Here is a 13,794-nt window from a genome sequence, read left to right as displayed (position 1 = left end):
CTGCTGACCCCCAAGGGGTGGTCTGCCTAGGGCCACGTGAATCTATTTCTGCTAGAAAGTCTGGGGCGGGCTTGAAGAGTGGGGGCCCCCATCCTCGGACCCTCGGGCCGTCCTCAGCCCAGCTGCCGCATTTCCCAGGCAGAGGGGGCTGGGGTCAACCCACACCACGCTTTGCGGGTCACCTCCCGGCTGCGTGACCTCTAACAAGTTGCTTAGTCCTTCTGGGCCTAGACTGCCCCTAACAGAAGAGAGCTAAAGCTAATACCCGTCCTACAGGGTCGTCGACAGGATGAAATGTCTTGCGTGGCCTGGCTGGGAGTGAGGACCCCCCTAACGCTCCCGAACCCATGGGCATTGCCCACAGTGTTTCCCAGTCCAACCCACCCCGGGGCCCGGCCTCACCTCTGGCAGGGCACGGCAGGCTGGCGTTCTCCCCCGCCACTCTCTCCAGCAGGCCGCTGGTCTCATCGGCCTCCCAGTGCGGCGGCTCTGGGGAGAGGCAGTGTGGCCGCACTTACACCCAGGCCGGTGGAGAGGGCGTCCCATCCAGAACCCGGCCAGGCACGAGCCCCACCTGCCACAGGCTGGCCCGCAGAGAGGCCGCCAGGGCCACGAGCGACCCCACGGGCTTGGGAGGTGAAGCTTGGCAGGGTCCTGCCCCGCGCTCCCCTCCAGCAGCGGCTTTCCGGGTTTGTCTTTCGTTCGTAATAGTGAAAAATGCGGCACCGCTGATCCAGACCAGACCTCCCCGTGCACCAGGACGCTTCTCACACATTCTCTCGGACTCCTTGCTATTATCGGGCCCATTTTACAAGGGACAAAACTGAGGGTCAGAGAGTGTAAATGGCCTACAGTCGTCCAGCCAGAAAGCGGAAGGAGCTGAGTCTCGGCCCAGGCACCTGCTCTTTGATCATGACTCTGTGGCACCTTCTGGCCACCCCGGAGCAGAGAGGGTGCCCACAAGGCTGACCTAAGGCTCCCTCACACTGGACGGTCCCACCGCCTCAGGGGCTAGCGGCCGGGAGGAAGGAAGGGGTTAAGAATCTCAGAGGCCCAGGGGCGCCTGGGTGGCTCAGTCAGTGAAGCTCCGTCCGTGAGTTCGAGTCCCAGTCCATCCGTGAGTTCGAGTCCCGCATCAGGCTCTGCACTGCCAGCTCGGAGCCCAGAACCTGCTCCAGATTCTGTGTCTCCCTCTCTCTCTGCCCCTCCCCATTCATCCTCTGTCTCTCTCTTTAAAAATAAATAAACATTATGGGGCGCCTGGGTGGCGCAGTCGGTTAAGCGTCCGACTTCAGCCAGGTCACGATCTCGCGGTCCGTGAGTTCGAGCCCCGCGTCAGGCTCTGGGCTGATGGCTGGGAGCCTGGAGCCTGTTTCCGATTCTGTGTCTCCCTCTCTCTCTGCCCCTCCCCCGTTCATGCTCTGTCTCTCTCTGTCCCAAAAATAAATAAACGTTGAAAACAAAAAATTAAAAAAAAATAAAAAATAAAAAAATAAATAAAAATAAATAAACATTAAAAATAAAAAGGACTCTCAGAAGCCCAGGCTACTGTTGGGGGTGGGGGGGGTGCAGAGCGGTGAGTTGGGGGGTTCAGGGGAGACTCACCCAGCACCCTGAGCTCCAGCTCCCAGGCATCCACGCCGGCGCTGTTGGAGGCCTCGCAGCGGTACAGCCCCGCGTCAGAGGCCTGGATGGCCGAGAAGTGGATGGAACCCTCGGGGCTCCCGCCCCACAGGGCCACCCCGTCCTTGGACCAGTTCAGCCGGGGCTCCGGGCTGCCCTCGGCCACGCAGTTCAGGTCCAGAATCTCTCCTGCCAGCACCTTCAGGACCCGTGGGCCCGGCTGCACCTGAGGGGGCACTGAAGAGCCCCGGGGAGGGGGATCCCGTCACTGGGGCCCCACGTGGGGGGGCGCAGAGCCCAGACCCACCTGCCCTTACTTCCGGGGATCACCAAGCAGCAGGGATCACTGTAGGGCGCAGCCTAAGGCTGACCATTCCTCCTTTTGTCAGGAAAGGGCAGCAGGACGCCCCAGGTGGTCCCCCCCAAAGTGAATCGAATCCGGCCTTTCGCCTGAACGCACGCACATGCTCTCATCACAGAATCGCTTCTTTCTCCTCACCCGCTCTCCCCGCCATCCCCCTACTCCTGCTCCCTCCCTTCCCTGGGCTGGGGGGAGATGGGGGCCATCATTCCTTCCACGTTTACATCTCCTCTGTCCCACTCTGGTCCTTCCTCCGGGCTGGTGATACCAAGCCCATTTCGCAGATGAAGAAGCTGAGGCTCAGAAGGGTCAGGTGATTGACCAGAGTCACCCAGTCCGTCAGCTGAGAGGAACCGGAGCCAGCCCCAGCCCTGAGTCTGTCTGAGCGGGAATCCAGGCCGCTCCCCTGGGCCACCCCAGGACCTCGGTGTCCAGGAGCACGAGGGTGCCCGTGCCTTGCCCGCCCCTCACACCTGCTGAAAACAACAGCAGGTTCCACTGTGACGCTTCCCCTTCTGACAGCTATGGGATGGGCGTGACTGTGGCCCCCGGTTTACGGAGGAGGAAGTCAAGGCTCAGAGAGGCCAAGCGGCTGGCCAAGGTCACACAGCCCGTCAGTGGTAGCAGAGTCAGGACTCACATCCAGTCCTCCTAACTCTGGGACCTTGCCCCCTCCCTCCCCCCGCGCCCTGCCACTGCCGTATCTCTCATAGGCTCACGCAAACCCACAGCAAACCTTTCCCCCCTTCCCTCTCTGAGCCTCAGCCTATCCACCTGTAAGATGGGCTGCTAGCTTAGATCGGGGTCTCTTTTTCCATAAAGGGCAAGAGAGTAAATATTTCAGGCTTTGCGGGCCAGATGGCCTCTCTCTCAACTACTCAACTCGCCCCTGTGGCTTGAGAGAAGCCAGAGACCACACGGACACGAGTCTCAGGTTCTAAGAAGGCTGGTTTTGCGGACACTGAAATCGGAACCTCCTGTAATTTTCACGCATCACAAAAAATGTTGTTTGGGTTTTTTTCCCAATCGTTCAATTTTTCACCGGTGGGCCACGTGAAAACAGGACATGGGTCAGACATGGCCCGCGGGCCACAGTCGGTTGGCCCCTAGCGTTGGTAATCCCCTGGGGCTTTTGAAGCTAACAAGCCCCCTGCCTCTCTGGGGGAGCGACAGCACGGCTGGCCTCTGTGGACGGGACCGAGACATCCAGGGGAATGTCCACCCCTGGGGCCCCGGCCAAGTCGGGAACCAGAACCCCTTCATGGGTTCCCCTCTGACCCTTACCACCCTAGGCCCACCCTGGGCCCTGCCCTCTGTTCTCAGGGGGCCCCATCCGAGGGTACAGGGGAAGGGAGAAAGGGACTGAGGAGATACAGGGCTGGAGGACACAGAGGGGAGGGGAGGAAGCACTGGAGGGCCCCACGAAGAGGCGACAGGGCCTGGCCTGCAAACAGGGAAGGACACTGAGAAGGCCTAAGAAAGATGGACGGAAGGGAGGGGCCGTGGGCGAGACCCCGGCCGGCAGCCCGGGCCCTACCTTGCACCCGGAGCATGTAGTGCTGAGAAGCGGACCCAGCAGGGTTGCTGGCTGTGCATCTGTAGAGGCCACTGTCACCGACCTGGGCCTGGGCCACGCGCAGGGAGCCTGACGGCAGGAGGCGATGCCTGCAGGAGTGAGGGGCACTGGTGAGACCCCAACCAATCCCAGCCCCGCCGGAAAGACCTCAAGACTCCCCTGGAGCACCCGCCTCCCCCAGCAGATGGCCAGATTCCATGTGGGCTCAGCCCGGGGCCAGGCGCATGGTCACCAATTAACTCCCTCTCTTCTGCACGCCCTGCCCCGAGGCGGGGGACGAGGCCGGTCACACACCCTCCCCACGGCTTCCGAGGAGAAGCTGCCAGCCCAGAGGCCCTCTGAGGCTAAGTGCCAGGGCCGGCCAGACTCCGAATCTAGTGCTTTTTGGTATTCTGTCGTCCAGCCCTGCGCCGGGCCCTCGGGAGGAAGCTGTGCAGGCCCCTCGTCATTGCCGTCCCCAATCTGGCCCACCTTGCTAAAGCCACCTGGCCCCCCTCCCAGAGGGATCTGGGACCCCCAGCCAGGCTCCTGCAGCTGGGCTGGACCCCAAGGGGCCCCAGCAGACATGATGTCACCGGCCCATATGTGCTGGCTCCGTGAAGGCCCTGTCCCCATAAATCGAGGAGGGCAGCTGCGGCCACTGGCCCCAGCTGGCCCCAAATGCAAGCGGCCAGCACGGGGGTGGGGGACCCCAAAGGCCAGCCGCCAGCCTGTGCTCCTAGTATAACAGCTGGGCTCTAGAGTCCAACAGTGCTGGGGTCCCCACTCCCCTTTCTGCTGAGTGTCGGTTTCCTCCTCTGCAAAATGGAGGTGACAACGGTCCCCATCTCCCAGGCAGCTGCAAGCAAAGTGCTGGGCATGTGCTTCTCAGACGGGTCCTCACTGCTGGCAGTGGGCTGCCTGTGCGACCTCGGGCTACTAGTTTTGCCCTGCTGGGCCTCTGTCTTCCCATCTGTAAGATGGGGTAACGATCCCCCTTCCCAGTACCCCCTCCTCCGAAGCATCCAGCAGGCACTTGGTGCCAAGCTCTCTGAGGACAGTTAGTGACACCGGGTGATGGCCTCAGAGCCCCGGCACCGGGCTGGACCACTGGGATCCAACCCTGTTGGGCCACATGTTTGCTGTGTGAGGTTGGCCTGCTCATTTAGCCTCTCTGTGCCTCACTTGTCTCGTTCTGGAAACTGGAGACAATATCATACGGGGGCGCCTGGGGGGCTCAGTCAGCTAGTGTCCGACTCTCAGTCTCGGCTCCGGTCATGATCTCACAGTTCCTGACTTTGAGCCCCTCATCGGGCTCCGGGCTCCGTGCTGACAGGGCGGAGCCTGCTTGGGAGTCTCTCTCTCCCTCTCTCTCAGCCCCTCCCCACCTCATTCTGTTTCTCTCTCAAAAACAAATACACTTTTACAAAATAAATAAAATAAGTAAAATAAAAACATTCATATAGATGGCTTCACGTGTATGTGCGTAGATCTAATTCATTCATTTTTCACCACTGCACAATATTCCCTCGTGTGACCGTACCACAATTCATGAATCTGTTCCCCTGCGGAGGACATTTAAATATTTAGATATTCTTTCTTTTTCTGTCCTCTCCTCTCCTCCCTCCCTCCCTTTCTTTCCTTCCTTCCTTCCTCCCTCCCTTCTTCCCTCCCTCCTTCCTCCCTTCCTTCTTTCCTTCCACCGCCAGACCCTTCTGCACACTGCTCTATGGGTCCTGCCTGAACAGGACCAGGAGTCCTGGGCCAGGGCTCACACACCATCAGCCGTCATGGGCACAGACGCCTCACTCACACCTTGCAGGGCAGGGCTTCTCATCAGAATCTCCAGGCTTCGTGTGAAACACGCAGATTCCCAGCTCCACCTGGGGCTCTGATGGCGGGGGGCAGGAACTGGGGTTTTACCAAGGTCCTAGGTGGCTCTGACACAGGTCAGGGGACCAGCCCTTGGGCACACTGCCCAGGGACACGAGGAAGTGTCCCCACCCTGAGAAGCATCACGAAAGAGCAGACGGGAGCAGGGCTTTGAGTGGCCCCGTGTGAACTACCGTCTGCCACCGTGGGCCAAGGACTCCACCTCCAGGGGACTCGGGGTCCTCATCTGGAGTCACAGGAGGTGGCAAGCATGAAGTGACACGGCGCACGCCAAGCTCACGTGCCCGGGACGTAGTAAGTGCTCAGTAAACAGCCCTGCTGTTAGCACGCCCGCTAGTGTCCGGGCTCTCCTTGCGAGTCTCCGATCAGCGGGGCTGCCCTGAGCTGGTCACTTGATCTCTCAAAGAGGAGGAAAAACACCGCGCAGATCCTGATTCGTCCCAGCGACGGGTACACGTCTCCCCCGTGTGGCATCGCTTCCCTGACTTTTCTCATCCACAGGTTTTTATATACTTTTTAATTAAATGATATTGACATCCACCAACCAAGGGCCAGATCAGTTTGAGGCTGGAGCATATATATATACTCCGTCTGCACGGTTCCCTCCCTCCCGGGACCTCACTGCAAACCTCAGCGGAGAACATGGGGACGGCGTGGGTCGGCAGCAAGAGGTGCGGGCTGGGAGCCGGAGTTCGGGATCCGACATCTGCTTCTGCTACAGACGTGCTGTGCAACCCGAGGCAGGCAGTCAATGTCTCTGAACCCCAACTGCTTCCCATTTGAAGAGGCAGCTCCGGATTCTTTTATTCAGAAGCTGCCTTCTAGTTTTGAAAACTTCAGAGACCATAGAACCCCTCGCTCGCTCTCTCTCCCTCAGCAAGACCTTTAAAGGATAGGAACTGGGAGCTTCTGGGAGAAAAATAATCAGGGCCGCCTGGGTGGCTCAGTCAATGAAGCGTCTGACTCTCGATTTCGGCTCAGGGCACCATCTCGGGGGTTCGTGAGTTCGAGCCCCGCGTCGGGCTCTGCGCTGACAGCTTGGAGCCTGCTTGGGATGCTCTCTCTTTCTCTCTCTCTGCTCCTCCCCCACTTGCGTGCGCCCATTCTCTGTCTCAAAATGAATAAGCTTCAAATAATTAGTGATCATCATAATGAAAGAAATTTCCAGAAGGGGAAAATTCCCCCCGATGAAAGTTGGCATCTTGTCTTTCCTGTGACCAGCCCCAGGTCATTTCTCAGAAAGGGAACGCTGTTGGTTTACCACAAAGGAAAAACGGAATGAAGGGAGGATCCATTTTACAGATGGACAAGCTGAGGCCTAGCAGAGGCCAAAGGACCCCATTACCTGCCCCGTGGAGCCTGTGTCTGCTGTCACTGACAGGATGGCCATATCACTGCTTTCCCTCAAGCCCTCTGCGGTTGCCCCGCAAAATCCAAGCATAGCCTCCTGGCCTGTGTGGACCTTACACGGACCAGTCCCCCGCCCCAACCCCTGACGGACCACCGTTCCTCCTCGAAGGACCGGCTTCGTCTCACTTTCATCCTTTTGCCCGTGCCGCTCTTCCTACCTGGGGCACCCCTCCACCTCCTGTTCACCCAGGTTATACCTGCTCGACCTTCAGGACTTAGACATCACCTCCTCCAGGAAGGCCTCCTGCCTCGATGCCCCAAGTCTGGTAGGTGCAGCCCGTGAACTCCCACGGCTGCCTGTCCTTTCCCCTCCCTGTCGCAGCCCTCTCCACCACACTGGCTTGGGACCCAGCTCTCTCTCCCCTTCCTCAGGCGCTCTGCAGGTCTGGGGGCTGCAGCCTGGGGGTGGGGGCCGGGGAGAGGTGGGAGGAGGCGGGGCGAACACTGCCGCTGCGTGCACGTGGCGTGATCAGTGGCGGCCCCTCCGGCGTGGCCGTGGCCAGAACAGCCAGACGGCTGCCCGAGGCACTGAGATGAGAACCAGGGAATTTCCTGTTTTGTTTTTTTAATTTTTTTTTAACATTTATGTATTTTTGAGAGACAGAGCACGAGCAGGAGAGGGTCAGAGAGAGAGGGAGACACAGAATCCGAAACAGGCTCCGGGCTCTGAGCTGTCAGCCCAGAGCCCGACGCGGGGCTCGAACTCACGGACCGCGAGATCATGACCTGAGCCGAAGTCGGACGCTTAACCGACTGAGCCACCCAGGCGCTTCGGGAATTTCCTGTTTATGACACGCATCGGGCTCGAGCCTTCACAGATGGCTGCAGCTGCGAGGTTCGCACAGGCACGGAGATGGGGGGTCGGATCTGAGAGGGGCCCACCTACCCTGCTGGGTCCCTCCGGTTCTCAGAGCTCAAGGGGGCACCTACCTGCACAGAGAGACCAAAGGGCACCCGACAGAAAGTGCTCCGAATCAAGTGGGTATCATTCCCAGCAGGCACCTTGGCTGCAGCCTCACTCAGCTGACCTCTCCAGCTCCCCCTCGTTCTCTGTGGTTCAGGGAAGCCGCGCCTCCTGCCCTGGGAGATGCCCTGCCTCCGGTGACCCGATCCTGGAGCCATTACGGCAGCCATCACACCTGTGATCACCTGTCAAGGTCGACGCTTCTAGAAGGGGAGGGGCCGGGTTCCTGCCCTGTCCCCAGCCCTTAACACAGCCCCTGGCCCACAGTAGGTGCTCGATAAAAATGTGATGGCAAATCCCAGATGTACACACACACACACACACACACACACACACACACACACACGGGTGCGCGCCCTTTCCCACCTCTGCTCACACTGTGTCCCCCCAACCTGGTCTCAAGGGCACACCCTCCTGCCCTCCAGACCCCCTTCAAGGCAGCACACGCTCCAGCCCCTCCAGGAAGCCCTCCCTGACCCTTGCTCTGCTCTGAGTTGCATGGAGCCCAGCTCAGCCAGCTGCTCGCTCATTCATTCATTCATTCATTCATTCATTCATTCATTCGACAAAGAGCCCCGGGGTTCATGGTGCGCCGGCTGCCGCAGGGGCAGAGAAAATACTCTCATCTCCAGGCTGCTCAGAGTCCGGGTGGCTTGTCTATGCTCAGCCCCTCTGGCCGGGTCCCGTGGTGCCCATCCTGCTGCCCCCGTTTCCGGCAGAACGCGGACTTGACTTTGGACGCTGCACCCGTGCTGCCAGCCGCCACGGTGCTCTAGAATGTTCGGTTCTGAAACTTACTTCCCCTGACTGTTCTCCAGAATGAGAGCTGCTGGCCATATGCTAATAAGACCCCTTGCCAGGCCAGGGAGCGGCACAAACGGTGAGGATCCACCAAGGTAAAGACCCCACAGGAGGGCACCGGGGCGTCGCCACCACGCCACCGGCTTCCGGAGACGAGGCAGCTTTTCTCCAGGCAGAACCCCGCTGGCAGCCCGCTTCTCCACTCGGGGCCAAGTGGGCCCAGAGACGGGGGTGGGCGCGCCAACCGTCCCGCAGCATCCCGGGGATGCTCCGTCCACTCACTGTCCCCTCCCCGCCGGCTTGCCCCCCTCCTCCCCCAGATGCATCTGGATCGGCCCGGTGGAGGACCCTGGCCCGCTGCCCCCGGAGCTGGAAAGCCGGAGCCCGAGCCAAGAGCACTCACAGCTGTCCCAGCTACACATCAGAACCGCAAACAAACACTGTTGCCCGGCAACACGGCCTCGCCCCAGCATCCTGGGGCTGAATCATGGGACCAGAGCCTCTAGGAGCCGTCCGGCCACCATCGTCTGCCGTGAGCTCTCCGCCCAGCCCTTCCATTTCTCAGACGGGAAGACTGAGGCCCAGAGCGGGGAAGGGTCTCGCTCACGTTCACTCAACGAGGTGGGGACAAGGCTGGGATGGGATCCCAGGTCTCTTGCCGCGTGATGTCACGCACAGCCAGAGCCCCGTCTCTCTCCGAGAGCCTTTTCTCTCTGCCGCTGCTGCGGCACGGGGCTGGGCACGCGAGACGGCTCGCGAATCCTGCCGACTGCAGTTCTGAATCACGAGCCGGATGGTCTTCTCACAAACAGCAGGCCTCACAGGGTAAGAAGCACCCGATGACCATTCCCACCCCAGGACTCGGTTGTTTGCTTTGGGGACTATACCCCAAGGAAATGACCCAGAAGATAAAGAGAAGCGTTGGTGGGATGATGTCCCAACAGCCCATTTATTACCGCTGAAAGCTGGCAATGGAGCCTATGGCCCCAAACAGAGGAACAGCTTAGCAACCATGAGAGCTGAGCGCCCTGGAATGTTCTCTTGCCCTTTAAACGAAAAGCAAGTGATAAGGGCCAGGATGAATCAAGAAAATGGGTAAATGGGGAGGGGGGCGGGGAATGTCAATGATAAAGGCATAACAGAAGGTGCACTGAGTTTAATTCTAGAAAAGCACCTACATGAACAACTTGGACGGGGTTGTGGACACAGGTGAGTGATTTAGAGTTTAGTGCCACTCGAGCTCGTACCGTTTTCTTTCTGTTAGGACGTACTGACTCAGAGGACAGAGGAGCCCGGAATATTCTCTAGACCCCGCAGAGAGAGCAGCGGCCTGCCTAACGTTGGCCCAGAAGCCTGATGTAAATGTGTCTACGTTTGTAGACTTGTCTGTGTGTGTGTCCCTGTGTGTGTGTGTGTGTGTGTGTGTGTGTGTGTGAGGACCCAGCCCTGGGACTCAGAAGGTCAGGATCCCAGTTTTCCACACCCTATGTTCTGTGTCTCCTCCTCAGTGCACTGGGTATGGTGACGCTCCATGCAGCCACCTCCAGGGGGGCCACCCTGACCACAGAGAAATGGAGGGGGCCTCTGAGACTCACCCACATCGTGGGGACCCCCCCCCCCACGGAGCTACCAGGGAACTTTGAGGAAACACCAGCACTGGAGCTCTGCTGGCGACCCTAACCACAGCCAAGGCCGAGAGCCCCTGGCCCGCGTCACCCAGGGTCAGGAAAGACGGGCCCAGGGCAACCACAGAGCAAATGCTGGCTTTTCATCCTTGAGGACAGAGGAAGGGGCCGCTGCAGGCAGTTTGCAAGGCTCAGCCGACCCAGAGAGGGCAGAGGCGGCTCGGGATGAACACCTGTGACTCCCTGAAACACGTTAGTCCACAAGCCTCCAGAATGGCCGCCCGGATGGCAGCTGAGCCTTGGGACTCCCTGGGAGAGGGAAGGGGGGAGGGGGGGGAGAGAAGGAGCGAACAGACAGCAGCTCCCTCCCCGCCCAGCACTGCCACGCTCGCTCGGTGCCTGTTTCCAGGGGGGTTTTAAATCTCCATTTTCTGGCCGGATGGTCGTATGACTAAGGGCAGCTGTGCGTCTGCGAGCAAAGCTCAGTTCTGCAGGGGGGAGGTTGTGGGAGCCGCAGGGAGGCCCAAAGAGCCAGGGCGACCCAAAGAGCCTGCGGACGAAGCTCCAAGGCGATCAAACTTGCCGAGGTCACTCCCCCTGGCCGGCAAGGGCGACAACAGAAACGTCCATCAACAGGCGGATGGACAGACAGAAGGCGGTCTTTCCACACAAAGGAGCATCATTCAGCCGCAAAAGAGAACGAAGCCCTGCTCCGTGCTGCAACATGGATGGGCCTCAAAAACGTGTCGAGTGCAAGGAACCAGACCCCCAAAGCCACATATCACACGATCCCACTTCTACGAAACGTCCAGAATAGGTTAAGTCCCAAAACACAAAGCAGATGAGGGGGTGACATGGGCCGGAGGGGGGAAGGGACAGGAACGGAGGCAGCTGCCAACGAGTGTGGGGTTTAGGGGCGGGGTGATGGCAATGTCCTGAACGTGGCTGTGGTATGGCTGCACCCTCCCGAATATCCCCAAACCCAAACTGTCCTACGTGTGAATCGTATCTCGATAAAGCTTATGTATTTTAAACAGTGGGTGAGAATGCGGGGCGCCCGGGTGGCTCAGCCGGTTAAGCATCTGCATCGCGATTTTGGCCCAGGTCATGATCTCCCCGTTCGCGGGATCAAGCCCCGCGTCCGGCTCCTCGCCGCGCGTGGAGCCTGCTGGGGATTCACCCTTTCTTTCTCTCTTCCCCTCCCCTGCCCGTGCTCTTGTTCTCTCAAAATAAATAAGTAAATAATTTTTTTTTAAAAAGAAGCTAGAAATGATGCCTTAGTGTGTCAATGGCAGCGGCAATAAAATGGTGACAGAGGGAGCGATTTTCCGGCACCTAATCATCCGCTAAACACTGCGCATCCCTCGCTGCACCGCACTAAGTAGTGAGCACTATTTAACCAACATCCGCCGTACAGGTGAAAAACAGGCCGGGAGGAGCGGGCAGCCACCTGAGGCCACACGGCCAACACGACAGCAGCTGGGATCCCCGTCAGGTGGGACGAACTCCGGGGTCTAAGCTCCTCGCCCGGCCCCGCCCCCCCCCCCCCACCTTAGATAAACTCCTAACTGAGATAAACTCCCAGAATCTCGTAAATCTCTGGAGAACGCCAGGAAGAAGCGGAGGGGAACAGAACAGGACTCCGGATTGCACAAGCAGCTCCCACAATTTATGGCTCCCGGTTGATCTATTAACACATCACGACAAGGAGGGGCAAACAAGTGAGCGCTGTGTTTCCTCGTCTCCGGAACGAGCCATAAAGAAACGAGCACCCGGCTGGCCGTCGCCTCCTCACTGGAGGAGTTAACACCAGGCTTTGTGGGGAGAGCGGTAGGCTCCCCCGGCCTCCCACCCCCCCCCCCCCGTTCCCAGGACACACGCAGCTGCGGGGACACCGACAGGGCGTGGGGGTGGGGGCACTGCAGACCCTGCCCAGGCCCGGGACCCCGGCCGCCTTCAGGGGTGCGGGCTCCACGGTTTGGAAGGGCTCACCCAACAGATGTTCTGAGATGCACAGACACACGTGTGGGTGTTAGGGGGGTGGGGGGGGGCGGTGAGACCTTCTGGGTCTGGAACTTCTCAAAGACCTTGCCAGGACTGATGTCACTGGCCGGAGCCTCCCCCGCCCTGGGCTCAAAAGTCAAGAGCCCCGGGAGTCTCGAGACCCTTCTTGTCTGGAACCACCGTCTCCCACAGCCCTGCCTGGGGTGGGGGGGGGGTACGGCTTCCCTCTGTGCCCAATCTCGGCATCCCTGATGGTGGGAGAGAAGCTGAGTCAGAGAGCCTGGCCACCAGACATCTGGTCTGAGGAGCAGACGGGGACATTGCACGTGACAACGTCGGGGCGCCGTCCAACTGGGGGGTGGCTCTTTCCTAGCTGGGTGACCACAAACAGTCCACCCCCCCCCCCGCCTCGCTGAGCCTCAGTCGGCTCAGACAACAAGGGCTGCTGCACAGATTTGAAAGGAGATTCCGCACGTAGCACCCAGCGGCCAGTGCACGAGGCTCCGGGCACGTGAACTTCCGAAGGGTCTCACCCTGGGCACCTGTGCTCTCTCTCAGGGGTCCCCTGACAGGCTTCAGGGGGCCCGTGGACAAAAGTGCTACGTGTGAAGTCGAATCCGCTCCCGACCCTGGGAGAGTCCACAGGGTCCCAGACACTGGCCGGGTCGCTGGCCACCCCGGAGGCTAGTTTCCTCAAACCCCAAGCTCCGCCCATCTCCAGGACCAAGGGCATCGGATCGGGTTACCTGTCGGTGACGGAGGGCACAGGGTGGCGGTCCTTGGTCCAGGTGACGAGGGGGGGTGGGGAGCCCTGGGCCTCGCAGTCCAGGGTCACCTCCTCGCCAGCCTTGGCCGTGACTCTCAGAGGCTCGTCTGCATCACGTGACCCATTCCCACGGATCCTGGGCTTAGCTGTGAGCGGAAGCACACGGGGACTGTGAGACGGACAGGAAGCCACGGCACAGAGGCCAAAGGGGACCAGGACGGCCGCCCCAGGAAACGGAGGTGCTACCCCCACCCTGGGGGGTGCAGAAAGTGGGTGGGCTTGCCTCTGAGGAGAGAGTGGGGGTGTGGGGGTGGCCCCAGACCCCATGGCCCCCCAGTCCCGGCCTCCACCTCTCCACCAGCACCCTCCCTCTGGAAGCTCGGCTTGCTTCGATGACCCTGACATGCTCACTCCTGCCCCAACGTCGACTACCCTCTAGCTTCTCCTCCCCCGGCTGTCCCTTCCCCGGGGACATTCCGGCAGGTTCTGTCCTCGTCTTCTCTGTCCCCCTTCTCCCCCGGGGGTCACCCCAGTCATTCTCAGGATATCAACCACCAGATGATGCACAACGTCCCTCTGGCCTTCTCAAACTCCGATCGGGGGTTTATACCAATCCGTGCACATCACCTCTTTCTCGTATCAAGTTCAAGGCTCCTAATGACAGAGATTACCCCGTCCCCCTCCTCCCTTATGCCCCCCTACATCTCTAGCCAGCTACTCATACACTGATATACCAGGACGTGTCTCAGCAATAATAATTAAGCTAGATGGGGCGCCCGGGTGGCTCAGTCT

At 59.9% G+C, this 13,794-nt stretch overlaps 1 protein-coding gene and 1 long non-coding RNA gene across 2 annotated transcripts in view; one reads left to right on the top strand and one right to left on the bottom strand.

The window, feature by feature from the left end:
• HMCN2 (hemicentin 2) overlaps positions 1–13,794 on the bottom strand; it is a 147,466-nt gene that overhangs the window by 72,199 nt on the left and 61,473 nt on the right. Inside the window, 4 exon segments of the mRNA XM_023242853.2 lie at positions 403–489; positions 1,606–1,860; positions 3,522–3,649; positions 12,983–13,148. Of these exon segments, the coding sequence (XP_023098621.2) occupies positions 403–489; positions 1,606–1,860; positions 3,522–3,649; positions 12,983–13,148 (636 nt within the window).
• LOC109494011 lies at positions 9,061–9,986 on the top strand. The gene is made up of 2 exons (XR_002148568.2): positions 9,061–9,432; positions 9,872–9,986. It is a non-coding gene; the product is annotated as an uncharacterized LOC109494011 (long non-coding RNA).

This window comes from Felis catus, chromosome D4 (assembly GCF_018350175.1).
Source record: "Felis catus isolate Fca126 chromosome D4, F.catus_Fca126_mat1.0, whole genome shotgun sequence".
NCBI classification, from domain to species: domain Eukaryota; kingdom Metazoa; phylum Chordata; class Mammalia; order Carnivora; family Felidae; genus Felis; species Felis catus.
This window is presented reverse-complemented; position numbering and strand designations above follow the sequence as displayed.